This window comes from Cervus canadensis, chromosome 2 (assembly GCF_019320065.1).
Source record: "Cervus canadensis isolate Bull #8, Minnesota chromosome 2, ASM1932006v1, whole genome shotgun sequence".
Classification (NCBI taxonomy): Eukaryota; Metazoa; Chordata; class Mammalia; order Artiodactyla; family Cervidae; genus Cervus; species Cervus canadensis.
Genome location: NC_057387.1, coordinates 28,202,643 through 28,218,330, shown reverse-complemented (window position 1 = coordinate 28,218,330; position 15,688 = coordinate 28,202,643). Strand labels below are relative to the sequence as shown.

Here is a 15,688-nt window from a genome sequence, read left to right as displayed (position 1 = left end):
CCAGGCAACCAGGAGACATAAATGTGAAGTTTCATGCTGCCGGAGCACCGAAGAATTGATGCTTTTGAACTGTGGTGCTGGAGAAGACTCTTGAGAGTCTCTTGGACAGCAATGAGATCAAACCAGTCCATCCTAAAGGAAATCAACCCTGAATATTCATCAGAAGGACTGATGCTGAAATGCCAATACTTTGGCCACCTGATGCAAAGAGTCAATTCACTGGGAAAGACCCTGATGCTGGGAAAGACTGAAGGCAGGAGGAGAAGGGATGACAGAGGATGAGATGGTTGGATGGCGTCACCGACTCAACGGGCATGAACTTAGGCAAACTCCGAGAGATGGTGAGGGACAGGTAGGCCTGCAGTCCATGGGGCCAAAAAGAGTTGGTCATGACTTGGCGAATGAACAACAACAACAAATGCTGCTGGAAACAGGCTTGACTACCCTGAGCAGGAAAGGGAGCTGGTAGCTCCTCTGGGTTTTCTGCCTGTACCTTTTCTGTGTCACAGAACACGGGGGAGGAGTTATTTTGTTTTTAAGGAGACTCTGTTTTTAAGCTGAGGGGCCATGTGGTTTATTTTTTTATTAGTAGATTTTCCAATTTTTATACAACTCCTGAGACTTCTTGGCTTGAAACCTATTGCTAATAAAATGAGTGAATGATCACCTAGCTTTCGAGGCTATGGACTGGAGTCTGAAAGACTCAAAATGAGGTTTAAAACCTTCCTCAAAGTTTTAAACTCCTGCCTGTAGGCTTCGACCACCCCAACCCATGTCCCAACCCATTTAAGAAAAAACAGGCCAAGGGACCATCGAGGCGATAAATGGCAGGATCTTAAACTGGTGGAGTTTGGTGGAGGTGGGGCAGATTGTAGGTGTCACTGGAAGGAACATTTTCTTTGCAGTTGAGAAAGAAATAACTAGCTCAGGATTATGCAGCAAGTAGAAAAGGGCCTGTTTCGGGACTTCCAGGCAGTGCTGTGCCCATTACATCTCTGTTAGGACCTGGCTGGAAAGTGGGTCCTTGAAGCCACACTCTCTTCTCCAGCAGTGGGAAGAACCCACATTCATGAGAGCGGAATCCTCTCTCTGGCCAGCTCCATCCACACAGTGAAAACCGCTGCAGGACGGCCTGGATAGAGCCTCAGGGAACTTATTGCTTGGACAGGGGTGGGATTTCCTGCCAGGTTCTGATCTCACCCTCTTGGGGCTCTCTTCGAAACGGCTGACTTGGCTCAGGGGCTCTGTGAAAGCATTCCTGGCCTGGCATGGTGAGCAGCTGGCCAGGCTTCCTCCAAGTTTTTATTTTCCATTTAGAACTCAGGGTCGCTTTCAATATACTCCACATCAAAGCCTTCTTGTCAAGCAGGTTCCCACCATCTTCCTCCATTTCCTTCCTGCCTGTTACACCCTGGGTGAAAAGCGTGTGCCCCCCTGCACCCAGCCGCCTCCACCCCCACCAAGGACCCACAAAGGTGAGGTCTCGCAGCAGCCGACTGCCATTCTCTAGCCCGCGCTGCCATGCAGCAAACATGCCAAGGGCCAAGTGCGACCTCACCCACCTCTTTGAAGGATTTCTTTACCTCCACCAAGGAGTGCCAGTGTGCGATGGGCTTCCGTGGGTACGCCAGCATCTCGTTCCAGTGGTCCCTTCCCAGACCTTCGGCGTTGATCCCCACACGACAGACACCAATGATCTCGTTGTGACCCACTCTAAGGGAGAAACAGAGGGCCTGGCATCGGTGATCAGACATGCTCTCAGAAAGGGAGGTCCCGCAGTCTGGGCCTCAACCCTACTGGTCTAATTCAGAGCACTGAGCTCTTTAAACAGATGCTTGGCAGGGCCTCAGGGTGCCAGCTGCAGTGAGACAGTCCCCGGCCTCCTTGGATGGACTTTGGACACAGACAGATGAGCAAAAACTTCTAACCTTGTTTGGAATCTCAGGAATGGAGGGCAGATGGCTTGACTTTGGGGAGTGGGAGTTTAAGTCTCTTCCTTTATTTGACTCAGCGAGTGCTTGAGGCATCAGCACTACTTGGAAATAAATCAACCTGCTCTGAGTACCGTTTCTCCACACCCAGCAGCTAGGACTTGATTTATTCACTCAGCAAGAGCATCAGTCATCACTCACATTTGTTCACCGAGCACCTAGTATGCCTGAGAGCTTGTGCTAAAGATCCTGGATTGAGGCTTTACTGCATGGTTTTTTTTTTCCCTCCTTCAAGCAAAAGTGACAACTGGAGAGAAGGAGGCACAGTGGCTGGCGTAGTTGGAGAATCTGTTGGGCCAGCCTTGACAGGAGAGCAGGATTTGAAAAGTGGAAGAGAAAAAACTCATACAAGGTGAGTGAAGTCAAGTTGGATGGATACCCTGGGTCCAGATCTGGAAGGTCTTGAGAGTTCAGGAGAAAAGCTTAGACAACAGGAGCCACTGATGGTTCTTGAGAAGGGCAGGCCCAGGAACAAAGTGATCTATTAGGAAGGTGTGGCTGGGTTGAGGCAGGGAGTGATGATGGCAGGGGTCAGTTTGGAGGCTGCACAGACATCCCCAAGTGGGAGTGGCAGCAGCAGTGGGAATGGAGAGGAGAAGGAGGGGTTCTCAAGGACAGATGCCAGAAGGAGGAACTTGGGAACAGTCAGGAGTGAATTCAGGGAAACTGATGGGTGGGGAAGCCCCTGATGGCAATGAGCCCTCTGGGAAGGGAAGCTTGAGCTTCTTTGGAAATCCACACTCTTTCTCAAACTCTTATACCTCCCTGGGTGGAGCCAGATTTGAGGCCACTGACTGCCTGAGCCACATGAACCACAAGGTCCAAGGTCAAAGAGCCCTGTGCTGCATTGGGGTGGGAGTGAGGGGCAGGGAGTCATGGCCCCCGAGGACCTTACCTACCGATCATAATCCATAACGGAGATGAGCAGGCTGACTTGGTCCATGTTCTCCGGGGGAATGTCGAAGATGATGGCCTCGTTGTAGACAGGGTTGAGGGTGTTTTTCTTTATGGTGGTTTTCTTTTTCTTCAGTCTCCGCCCGTCACAGAGCAGGGACACTTTGACATATGGATCTGTGCCCGTGGGGGCAGCGGGAAGGGAAGGGAGCGTGTTAAGCAGATGTCCTCAAGCACCATGTGTGGCAGAGGGATGGGAGCCCCAGACCTACTGTTGTTCTCAGATGGTATCAGTGGGATGTTAAAATAATTAAACCACCTTGTATTTATGTCACACACCTGTCTCTGTGGATGCTCTGTGCTTCATAAACACAGAGTCTTTTGCGACCTCAGGCTTTCTAGGAGAGTGTTTAATGGACTTTTGCTAATGGGGAAGCTGGCCCCAAATCAGACAGGAAACCTGCCCATGGGTATACAGTTCACGACCCTAAATCTCAGCTCCATGGTGGCTGGCTGGCTCCAAAGCGTGCTGAAGCTGAACAAAGGCACTCTCCTCCTTTTACCTACTTGGAGGCTTTTCTCTAAGGGGTTCTTGTCAGCATTAGTAACCAGAGGATAAAGTGGGTAAAAATAGAATTGATGACACCCAAGGAGTAGCCACAAGACAGAATAAATGAACAGCGACAGTCACGATGCTTGTGGGGTCCTCCCAAGCTGACAACAGGGTTATGGGTCTTATTGCTCCTTTGAGCTCATTTCTCCCTGGCATCAGGGAGGAGAGGAGTGAGCCTGCTCTTGGCCTCCCTGGAAGCGGTTTCCTGCCCACTCTTGGCAGAGGAGGAGGAGGGGGCCGTGGCTGGGGGGCTGAGTGCCTCAGCCTTCTGGGACTCAGGGTGGCCAGCTGCCATTTCCTTTCTCATTGTGATCTTGAAATCTCTCCAGCCCTCAAAGAGATGTCTTTTTACTGACCTCCCATGCACCTCCCATCCTTGTCTCTTCTTTAGTTTTCTGAATGGGTATTTCACAGTCAGCTTCCTACCCTGAAATTTTCTGCTCATCCAAGTGAAGCGACACCTATTGTATCTCACCGTGCAGGTGTCTCGGTCACCATCATAATTGTTATTTATGCTGCACAGCTCAAGACACAGGAGGGCAACTCACAGGTAATAACAGCTTTTGAGACACTGATGTGCTGAGACGCCTTCTTGCCCAGAAGCCAGGGCTCATGCGACTCTGTCAGGAGATGCGGGCCCAGCAGCCTGCTCCCTGGCTTCTCACTCACAAGCATGTGACTCTAACTCCTGGGCACCCACGACGACCTTACGCTCCCGGGGGAATCGTTCAGGTGGTGGAAGAGGTGCACAGCTTTGGGGAAGCTACAGAGAACCTCGCCACCTGATCAGAAACTCAAGCCTTCAAGGCAGTTCCACGGTCGCCCAGGTGCGCCGCTGACTAACCACCTATGATGACAGCAGCTGTGCCTTAGCCATGGGGGTGCTTGGGTTTATGGGGGACCTGGGGAGACCACCCTGCTGGGTCTCATAACCCACTGGCAAGGTTTCCCTCAGGAGGATGCTCAGTAAAAAGGGAGGAGGAGTTCCTAGAACGGCCGTGAGACAGCTTTCTCATGTCCTCAGGCTCTGTTCTCTATGGACATGCCCTGGACCGTGTTCAGGTCCAAGCAGACAAGTGGGAAAGTTACTTCCGAGACAGGTTGCTGACATGACAACCTCTACACTCCTCAAGTGTGAACGTTGCCTTGGAGAGTGTCTTCAGGCTTGAGGCTGCCAAGGGCCGCTCATCCCCTCCCATGCCTATGTCCATACACTCCCACAGCAGAGCAAATGCCCACGTGGCCAGATTTAGAAATGTGTGACAGAGCCCTCTGCCCCTGGTGCTGCCAAGTCACTTCAGTTGTGTCCTATTCTTGCGGCCCCTGTGGACTGTAGTCTGCCAGGCTCCTCTGTCCATGGGATTCTCCAGGCAAGAATACTGGAGTGGGTTGCCATTTCCTTCTCCAGGGGAATCTTCCCGACCCAGAGATCGAATCCTGTCCCCTGGCTGCTGCTGCTGTTAAGTTGCTTCAGTCGTGTCCGAGTCTGTGCGACCCCATAGACAGCAGCCCACCAGGCTCTGCCGTCCCTGGGATTCTCCAGGCAAGAATACTGGAGTGGGTTGCCATTGCCTTCTCTGCTGTCCCCTGGGCCACTAGGCAAATGCCTGATGACTAACTGGGAGATTCTCAGCTTCCTTCCCCATCTCTATTCACTCCTATGAGGCATATCTAATTTATAAAATTCCGTGGGTATTTCCTTTGAAGGAACACATAATCTCATTATTGTCCAAGAGGCTAAACAGAGATAGGACTGTTCCCTGGGTGGTTTGCGCTGGGGCAGAAGCTTGAGCTTCTAGTGGAATGCTGGCTCCAAACGACCTTGAGGTCCTTTCCTCTCCAGTAACCTAGGATGCAGCTGAGGGAGGGGCACAAAGCCCAGCATTTGTTTCAGCCTCCTTGTCATGAGGGCCATCATAATCCAGCAATTGGTATATGCCAGGCATTGTGCTGAGAGATTTATGTATATCATGTTATTTAAAATGTCAATCCTATAAAATATTTATGATTATCCCCCTTTTATAGATAAAGAATTTGATTGAGAGATCAAGAAACTTGCCTAAGATTTCTATTTAGGTCTGACTCCAAAGCTTACATTTGTAACCACTAGACTCAAAGTAGTGCAGACTACATGTGGCAGAGATAGGTGGGTGTACTCACTCACCATCCTTTTTGGGGATACTGATACTTATGATTATCTTTATTGTTTTTTATGGTCATGGTTCCAGTGGATAGGCTTAGGGAATTGACTCATGACTAGTTTAGATCAAGGAGAACAGAAATTTCCTCGGTTTTAGAGGTCAATGTCATATAAATCAAGAACAGGCAATTAATGAGCTTCATGCACCCCTGAGTTTAGGCCAACAGTAAAGCAAATCTGGGTTGAAGGCAAACTCACACTTATCCTCCAAAACAGGAGATCGAGTTTGAGAGACCCCTGGCATGAGTGTCCCAGGTGCATCACCCTTTGACGAAGTTACCCATTCATTCATCATTCAATACATACTTATTTAACACTTATTATGTTCCATGAACTGTCCCAGACACTTGCTTACATCAGTGAACAAGATGGAAATTCCTAGCAAAAAGAGAACCCTTGAATCTTCAGAATCAAGCTGAGATATAATACCAGATTCCAAATGAAAACAAACAAAATACCCAATTCCAAACCCAGGTAGAAAAGAGAGGCAATTGTGAGAGAGAGGTTGGAACTTAGCATGAGAAAAATCTCACCCCCAACCCTCTGGTGTGCAACAACCCACATGATTATCTTGGTGGCTTCGCCGTAAGCACTCTCTCTCTAGCACATCAATTTAATTACACCAGAGAAGATAGTGCGGGGACTTGGGCAGCAAAATCCTATTTCCTTCAGCAGTTTTGAGAGGCCTCAGCGAATTTCTGTCCCTGCACATACTTATTTTGTTATTAAAATGAAATCTACATTGGTTGCATTTTTGGAGGAAGCCAGCTTGCTGATGCCTAAGAGCCTTGTACATGTTGGAAGAGGTTCTTTAAGCTCCCCACCACGTTCTGATGTGTGGTGATAGCTTCTGTGGAAGGAAAAGCATCAGGGCAGGCGCTTTCAGGGGCAGCTTTCAGCCTGGAAGGTGTGGGTGATGCACAGAGACGTGGGGAGGGGGCAGTAGAGGGGAGGTCTGGGAGCAGAGGCATTCAAAGCTGCCACAAATACACCTGACTTTAGCATTTCTTGGCCACCCTTCCCTGAAATTTCATTTTCCAAAGCCTAGTATCTTGTCTTCTTCCAACTGCACCAGGTTGGGTCTGGGCCCAGATGCGTTCATCTGGATCATCACCTCTTTGCAGCAAGTGTGATTATACTAAGGAAATAAGGAATGAAAGGGAAAATCTTCCATATACTCCCAGCCAAGTTCAGAGGCACCTCTGGAGTGGATTTATGTTTGTAATCAGAATCTGGAGCAGAGCCTCTTAGGAGGGAGTTTTAGGGAAACAAACCAAGCATTCGCTACTTTGAGTGCAGCCCAGGCTATTCTACCTGCCTGCTTCTTGGAATGCTCCACCCTCTTCCACTTCTTGGGCTAATTTGAGTCAACTCGGGGCAGAAGGTTCCTGAGACTCTGCTGTTATATTACAACCGAAAACCCTGCGCAATGACAACAACTTGCAGAATCATGGGAAAGGATCAAACCTCTGACCTTGTGTCCAGCCCGCAGGCTCTGAGGCTGCCTCCAAACAAGCATTTCCTCAGTTGCTAGAACAGCACTTGTCTCTCCTGTGGTACCTAGCGGCTCTCCTGGTGCTGAGACAGAGGCCCAGAGCACTGCAGGAAAACCTCAAATACAAATGCACTTTGCTTTTCAGTGACTCTGTTCCTCTGACCCACTATAGGGCTGCTGCAGGGCTTTGTGGATCAACAAACACTTAAGACACTCAAGCTTGACATAACCCTTGGAAGTCCTGAGGCCTCACACCAACTAGAAAGATTTTTCCTTCTTGTTTTTTCCTCCTATTTATTTGCTTCTTATCCTCTCCATCCTCCAAGAGAAAGAATGATTGTAATAGCTAATATCTACTGACGGCTCAGTCGCAGAGTTGGACACGACCGAGTGACTGAACAACAACTGACTGCTTGTTAGGTGTCTGGCTCATTTCTAAGCATTTACATGAATTAACTTGTTTATCCTTAAAGCAACCTGTAAGGTTTTCCGTCCTGTTCAGATCAGGAAGCCAAAACATTACACAGCAAGGAAATGGTAGGACTGGTATTCAAAGCCTGGCCATTTGCCTGAAGGGCTGTGCTCCAATCGAAGAATACTGGCAATTCCTCCCCCTTCTCTCTGAACATCTCTCCACATCCTAAAGTCGGGACTGTGGGGAGGCCACGTGGCAAGCACCTGGGTAGGAGAGGTACCTGAGTAGCCTGTGATGTCCATTGCCTTGAGGTTCCGGCACTTGATCACGGTGAGGGTGAGCCTGCCTGCTGTGGGCAGGTAGCAGAGGGAGAACATGATCTCGCCCAAATCCACACTTTCCTGCAAAGAAGCAGACAGGAGGGCAGGTGAGGGCCACACAGCTCCTGTGCAGCCGCAGGGCCGCTCCGGAGCCCAGGAGAAGCTCTCTGAGGAAGAGTGCTGTAAGGCCGGATGGTCTGGCCTCTGTCCTGGGAGTAACTGGGTATAAAAGGCAGTGATAACGACATTGGCTCTTCAGCAGACACTGTCCTCTTCCTTTCCTTCTCAGCTCTGCTCAGACTCTGGTCCTGGTCCTTCCCTCCTGCTTTGGCCTCACCTGCCCTACCTCTGCCTTTTGGCTGCAGCCCCTCCAGGCCACCACGCCCTTGGGGGCCCAACCCTATTTTCCAGTTTTCCTTTCTCGGTCACGTGAGCCCTTGACTCCCCACCCTGCTGGCCTGTGGCCAAGAGAGTATCCTGTACAAGACCCACTCTGGCCAGCAGGGGTCCCCTCTCCCAGCATATCTGATTCTAGCTCTCAGCTCAGTCATTCGTCACGAGGCCCTCTGCCTTGGAAGCTTCTTTGTGTGCTAAGTCGCTTCAGTTGTGTCCGGCTCTTTGTGACCCCATGGACTATAGCCCTCCAGGCTCCTCTGTCCATGGAATTCTCTAGGCAAGAATACTGGGGTGGGTTGCCATGCCCTCCTGCAGGGGATCTTCCCGACCCAGGGATTGAACCCTCCTCTCTTGAGTCTCCTGCATTGGCAGGCAGGTTCTTTATTGCTAGGGCCACCTGGGAAGCCCTGGCAGCTTCCTTGCCTCTCCTGAAACACCCCTAGCACTCCAACTTCCAGGCTTGCGTGTGGAAGCACAAGGAATCAGGACCTGCTCAGGGCATGGTACTGACCAAGAAGACGCACACTTGCCATTCCATGTTTGTGCCAGGTCTCGGATCCACCCTGCCCTTAGGCGTGGTCACCCCTTATCCAGCTATGAACCCAGCCAGGAGCATACACCCTGCTGCCTCTTCTGACCCCAGAAGCATCGTGACCAGGGATCCCAGGAAGTTTCTGAGCAACAGGGAATAGGAGAACTTCAAAGATGGTAAGCATGTCCGACTGTTGAGTTAAACAGCACTTTGCTGGACTGCCTCCTCTTCCTGTTCCCCCAGCTGGCAGAGGAGGGTGCTATCACTGCAAAATCTCTCTCTCAGACTCTGAGGCTGACGTGGGGCTCTAGGACGTAGAGATGTTTCCTCCCTTAAAGCCCCCAGATCCAGGGCGGAAGAGGAAGAGGTCAGGGTTTGGGCTGGCTCTGATTTCAGGCTGGTTGGGGAGGCCTCCTGGAGGAGGTGACTTCAGAGAAACAGAGGAGTCAAGGATCACACCAAGGTTTTTGTCTCTTCTTCTCACAAAGAACCACCCTCTTCTGGGGACTCTGAGAGACTCCTGACACTTGGCCCCTCCTGCAGAATAATCCCCCCACCCCTTCCAGAGTACGTGGTCCCAAGGCTCTCCTCTAGGTGGCACTACACCCACCCTTTCCCTAGCCCAAGATTTGTCCTTTTTCAACCCACTCCCAAATCAAATCCCAGGAGTAGCAGGTGAATCCACCCAGCTCCCTGGAAAAGAAGGGGGTGGGGGTATTGTGGGTGGGGGTGAGGGGTGGAAGGGGGGTGTCTGGCTGGGGCAGAGCTGGACGCACTGTAGAGAGAGCTACCCGCCCCCCCCCCCCCACACATGCCCTAGTACATGGAGCCGAGACCAAAATGAACCGTGCCCTGTGAAGCTCTTCTGTGACGGGCATTTCCACCTTTGAGGCTTACAGTCACTGTGAAAGGCAGGGAGTATTGTCATTATTCCCTCCATTTCACAGACAAGAACTCAGAGGTTAAACTCAGGTGTAATGTCCTGGCCAGGCCTGTGCAGCTGGGAGGCACAGCTGGACTCCGACCCTCAGGATAGCAGCCCACCTAGGGAACATCTCAAGGTGACCCTGGCTCCTCTAGACCTTAGGCTACAACTTCACCTGTTCTTGCCATTTGGATTTACTGAGACCCTGCTAGACGCTCCATGTTTTGTGGAGAGTGTGCTGTCCCCCTCAACATGCATGAAGCCTAGAGGGGTGTAACCAGTTAAAGGAAGGCGCCAAGAGGATTTCCTTGGTGGTCCAGTGGCTGAGACTCTGTGCTCCCAATGCAGGGGACCTGGGTTTGATCCCTGGTTGGGAAACTAGATCCCACATGCTGCCCCTAAGGATCCCAAATGGCAGAACTAAGACATGGTGCAGAGGAAGGGAGGGAGGGAGGGAGAGGGAAAAGGAGGAGGGAGGGAGGGAGAGAGAAAGAGAGGGAGGGAGAGAGAAAAGGAGAAGGGAGAGGAGGGAAGGAGGGAGAGAGAAAAGGAGACAGGAGAGAAGGGAGGAGGGAGAGAGAAAAGGAGAAAGGAGAGAAGGGAGGGAGGGAGGAAAGAAGGAGCCAGGATCTCCATCTCACTCAGGTGCATCTCCTGTCTCCCTCCGGAGTCCCCTAGTCCAGGGAGAGAGAAACAGGAAGTGGCCCATGGCAAGTGGCACAGGGGAGCGTGACTGTCCCCTCAGGCAGCAGGGGTCAGGTCAGCAGTGCACCTGGCTGAATGTTCCATCTCTAGAGGAGGCACCGAGCTACAAGAAGGCCCCCCGACTCCCTTGATTTCCTTATAACCCTCCAAGGTCCAATCCTGCCCAGTGTTCAAGAAACCCATTCAGCCTCAATAACAGCAAGAAGAACCAAGGTCATTGCATGCGTACCATGTGTCAAGTCTTTGCTAAATTACCTCTGTGAGTCTCACCACAGCCCTGTGGGATGGGTGACCTTAGTACCCCCACCGCATGCAGGAGGAAATGACTGGTGAAGTTAAGCGACTTGCTGAGGTCAAATGAGTGCTCTGGGGCCAGACTTTTATAGGCCAGGGCTGAATGCTCTCGGTAGCGCCCTCTGTGTGGCTTCCAGAATCAAGACCCATCCTCCTAGCGGGACACTTAACGATTAGTCCTGTCCTACCACTCACCTGATTATTTTTCTGTATCCCTCCTTGCCAACCTTCTGTTCCAACCGGCTGGTGTATCTTTGGTCCGCTTGGCCAACATGCCTCCTCCTCTTGTCTTTGTTTGGATGACAATCCCATGCACCTTGGAGGGCCCAGGGCCACGCCCCTCACAGGGACCCTCGCTCAGGGTCCAGCCCATACTGAGTATGTGTCCCTGATGCACTTTCTGCCCCTGAAGTGCTCACAGGGGTGAACAAGTCCCTGCTTTGCTACAGCCAAGCCCTCCTATAGCGTCCAGGGACTAGAGGCCCCTTTGAGACAGGGCCTTTGCTTTACACCTACTGTGCTTCAGAGATGCTTGATAGCCCAAGAGGAGCTACACAGACGGTTACACTTTAAGCAGAAGAACCCTCGAAAGAAATGGTACTCCATATCAATGTTACCATCAAGTTAGGGCCCTGGTAAGCAACCTGGAAGTTCCCAGGGTTCCTGTGAGCATGTGCTCAGTCACGTCTGACTCTTTCCTGTGAGAGGAGTGAGCACAAAGCTGCTGTCCCGTTTTCCCACTCAGCCACCTGACAGATGCAGAGTGAAGCCTTCAGAGGCAGTCTTTCCGCAGGAGTCTAAGCTGGTTTGTTTGTGAGCTTGGGAGACTTGCCTGGGGCTATGGGAGAGCCCTCAGGGTGAGCGGAATCCCCTGAGGCTCTCTAGGCTGCCCTCAGAGATGGCTCCCTGCAGGGACAGCGCAGAGTCAGCGAGCCCCTCCTTCCTCAGTAGAGCCACCAGCTGGGGGCACACGAGGTGCTGAGTCTGAAGCCAGATTTGGAACTCCCCAGCCCCCTCCTGGTTCCTGCACCCAATAATGAGCTCTACCCTCCATCCCTGGGCCCCAGCAGGCAAAAGCAGTGGGTCAAGAGTCCCCTATGACTTGGGGTCAGAGAGGAAACTGGTGCCAAGTGGCCTGAAGTCCCATCTTGGACCTTCTGCAGTGGGTGATTGGGCCTGATGGCAAAACAGCTACTCTTGGCTCAATGGGTCAAGGCAAATATTAATTCCCCTGTACATGTAGACAGCGGTGGGTGATCAATCGCTTCAGTCATGTCCAACTCTTGTGACTCCATGGACTGTAGCCTGCCAGGCTCCTCTATCCGTGGGGATTCTCCAGGCAAGAACACTGGAGTGGGTTGCCATGCCCTTCTCCAGGCGATCTCCTCTACCCAGGGATCAAACCTGCATCTGTTATGTCTCCTGCATTGGCAGGGGGGTTCTTTACCACTAGCACCACCTGGGAAGCCCTTGTAGACAGCAGAGGACCGGGTTACTTGATAAAGGAAAATAGTTTACTTTTGAGCTCATAGATGGGGCTAAGCAGACAGAAAGTCAGCATCTCTGGAAAGCCAGGCCCAGGCTGGCCCCATGGGCAGCCTTGCTGCATCCTCTCAGCACCACCCATTTTCTCAGGAGGTTTCAGCCCCAGATCCGGCACAATTGCCAGCCTTTTATCCTCACTGAGGATGTTTGCAGCTTTGGCTTTAATAAAACCAGGGGTGACCAGGGGCTGCAGAACAGCCAGCTCATTATTGCTTTCATCTTCACCTTCTGTCAAGAGAGGCCACCATAGGGCCCCTGACTGGCAATGAGCTCCCTGGTGCAGAAGAGGTCACTGCTGTCCAGAAAGCAGCAGACTCCAACTTAGCCCTCTGGACTGCTGACCCAAGGGGCTGATAGGGTGGGTCTGAGCCCAGCAGCAGCTGGTGAAAGTCTTGGCTATTGCTTGGAGGGAGGCAGGCCTGCAGCCACGATGTTGGCACTTGGAGAATCCTGTCCTTAATTTCACGAAGCCTGTCCACCTACATCATTGCCCATTCTAGTAGCAATCTCCCCTAGCTGCCATGCCCAGACGTCTGGGCAGTAAGATTTGTAAAGGCCCATCCACTGTACCACACTGCCCTTGCTGGCTCCCAGGAGTCCATCTGCAACAGCTCATTAAAGCACTTTTCTCTTCTTGATGCACTCACACAGCCTTAGGTGTAGAAAAAAAAATTTTCTATCTGTGGACTGACCAGGAAAGAGCCGGACTTTATTTAGTCCCTCCACCACTAAGTACTCAGGCTTGTCATTTCACATCTCTGGGCTTCGGTCTAGAAAATGAGAGCATTACCCTAGATGCTGTAGCCTTAAGGTCCCTGCCAGCCATAGAAACCAAGCATTCAAACTGGAAAAATCCATCATCAGCCATTACCAATTAAGATGGTCCAAGGATGCTTAAGGGCTTCCCTGGTGGCTCAGAGGGTAAAGAATCTGCCTGCAATACAGGAGACCAGGGTTCGATCCCTGGGTAGGGAAGACACCCGGAGAAGGGAGTGGCAATCCACTCCAGTATTCTTTTCTGGGGAATTCCATTGACAGAGGAGCCTGGAGGGCTACAGTCCATGGGGTTGCAAAGAGTTAGACACGACTGAGCGATTAACACTTTCACTTTCACACTTTCAAGGATGCTTAACTGGTATCTGTCTGTTTACCCACCTCAAGGTATCCAGGAACTTTGTTTTGAAATTCATATGCTATCACTCCTTCAGTTCCTACTGTCCCCCACCTGTTTTGTTCCTCTCCAGGGCTGGCCTTCATCCTCTTAAATAGGCAATGAGTGGCGTCAATGCCTCTGCATCCATCTGGGGAATCCAGGCTGAGCGAAGCAAGAACGATGCTTCCCCATCTCTTAGAGAACACTTCTAGTCTCTTAATCATTAAGTGGCTTGTCTGAATCACTCAGCATCAGCAGAGAAGTATCCGCTACACTTTCAGAAAAGTCACAGGAGAGTAAAAGGATCTTTGAAGCACTGGGCAGGAAGTGCTGTTAAGTCACCCCGGGGCTGGGGGGCTGGAAGGGAGATGGGGTGGAAGCCAATTTGGCTTCAATGGGTAAAGAAAGAGCCAGTGAGCAATCCCTCTGTGTAGGCCTGGGGCTTGAAATTGGGGGTAGAGATGAGTCAGATGTGGAAGCTGGACGCCGGGACTGATATCCACCCCCACGGCCCCCCAGACCTCTTTAGAGCCCACGCCACGACCATAGCTTCTATTTGATTGTGGGGATTTTATGATGAATGCAGTGTTCTCATTAGATGGGGGGCTCTGTGGGAGCAGGGATACGGATTGGTTTTACTCATTATCAATCCCCCATGTCTAGCCCAGGGCCCAATTCACAGTAAGAGCTCAGGAAATACTGGCTGATGAAGGAATGATTGAGCCTGTGGACTTGAGGTCAGGCAACTCTGGGTCCAGGGTCCAGCTCCATTTATGAGGAGTTTGACTTACTTTAATCCTTTTCTAGTCTTGGTTTTCTAATCTGTGAAATGGGGCTAAAAACAGTACCTACCTCCTAAGGTTGTTAAATAAAGATTAAATGAGGTAATTTGTGCCAAGTACTTGGCATAGCGCTTAGCACACAGTAAGCATTAGCCGCTATTATAATTTGTTATGACTACCACAACTATTACCGAGAGCTCACAGTCTTGGTATAAGGCAGGAGAGAGAAAGGCACATGGGTAAGCTGCAGGGTCTGGCTTGATTAGTGCTGGAAGAGGGCTGTGGACAAGACGTGGGACCTAGAGGAGGAGAGAAGAAACTCTGCCAGGAATTTCAGGGTAGGCTTCCCAGAGAGGGTGACACTAGGTAGGATCTAGCAAGGTGAGTGAAAAGAGCTTACGGGAGAAGAAACAAGCAAGCAGTTCCTAGGCAGGCGTCACTGGGTGCATAAAGATAGCAGAGGCATGGAGGTCCAGCGAGGCTAGAGGGCAGTGTGGACCACAGGGAAGGCTGAGGGCAGCCCAGACCAGGCTGGTGTGTCTGCATCGGGGCCCACATCTCACAGTTTGCCCTTGACTCAGCAGGTGCCCGAGACCTCTCTCCACCTGCTCTTCCATCCCTATTTCCCTCTCAGCCCACAGCATCACCTTCCACCGAGACGCCCACACCAGAGACCATCTGCACCTGTATCATTCATTCTCGACTGCCTACCAAATGTTTCCAAATACAGGGAGACAACAGTAATGAGACAAGAGTCCCAGCCCTCCAGGAGCTTGTGTTCTAGGGGAGGGAGACAAAACTAAAGTAAGCAAGAGAGTATTGTAGGGTGCTGAGTGAACCTGGGCAGGGACAGAGGGTAAAGAGTGGGGGGCAGGGTGGAAGCTGTTTAGACAGAGTGATTGGGAGGCCAGTCAGACCTGAGATGGGGGGGAGGTGGACTGCCACGAGGGGACAGCAAGTGATGCCAAGGGAGTGGCACGCGGGGAGGGGAGGGGTGGTTGGTGTGCTGGGGAGCAGTGGGGAAGGGAGGCAGGGCCAGGTCTCAGAGGCCCTGAGGGGTGTTTGGGTTTTCTCCCCTGGGGAAAGCAGGACTTCAGCAGAATTGCAGAAAAAAATGGGTGGCTGGGGAAGAGTGGATCCCCGGGTCGGGAAGATCCCCTGGAGGAAGAACTGGCAACCCACTCTAGTCCTCTTGCCTGGGAAATCTCATGGACAGTGGAGCCTGGCGGTCTACAGTCCATAGGGTCACGAAGAGTCGGACATGACTGAAGCGATTTAGCACACACGCACGGGGAAGAGAAGTCGATAGGATCCCAGCTTCCTAGCCCTCCTGTGGTCTCCATACCCAGTCAGTTTCCCAGCCAGGCTGTTCTGCCCCCGTAAGAGTCTGCAGACTCTGAGGCCTGCTCCTCCCCTCCCCTCTGCACC

At 51.6% G+C, this 15,688-nt stretch overlaps 1 protein-coding gene across 7 annotated transcripts in view; it reads right to left on the bottom strand.

Annotated features, from left to right (window-relative positions):
• The window catches only part of SYT6 (synaptotagmin 6), a 65,779-nt gene that overhangs the window by 5,838 nt on the left and 44,253 nt on the right, over positions 1-15,688 (bottom strand). For 4 of the 7 annotated variants that reach the window (XR_006267765.1, XM_043460127.1, XM_043460138.1 and 1 more), the window contains exons 4-6: positions 7,889-8,009; positions 2,891-3,062; positions 1,563-1,713 (exon numbers count right to left, since the gene is read on the bottom strand). Coding sequence is in view for 5 of the 7 variants with exons in the window: in XM_043460127.1 (XP_043316062.1) it covers positions 1,563-1,713; positions 2,891-3,062; positions 7,889-8,009 (444 nt within the window). In the remaining 2 variants the exon portion in view is untranslated. The remainder of the gene's footprint in view (positions 1-1,562; positions 1,714-2,890; positions 3,063-7,888; positions 8,010-15,688) is intronic. The other 3 variants (XR_006267766.1, XM_043460145.1, XM_043460152.1) reach the window with 1 other exon arrangement.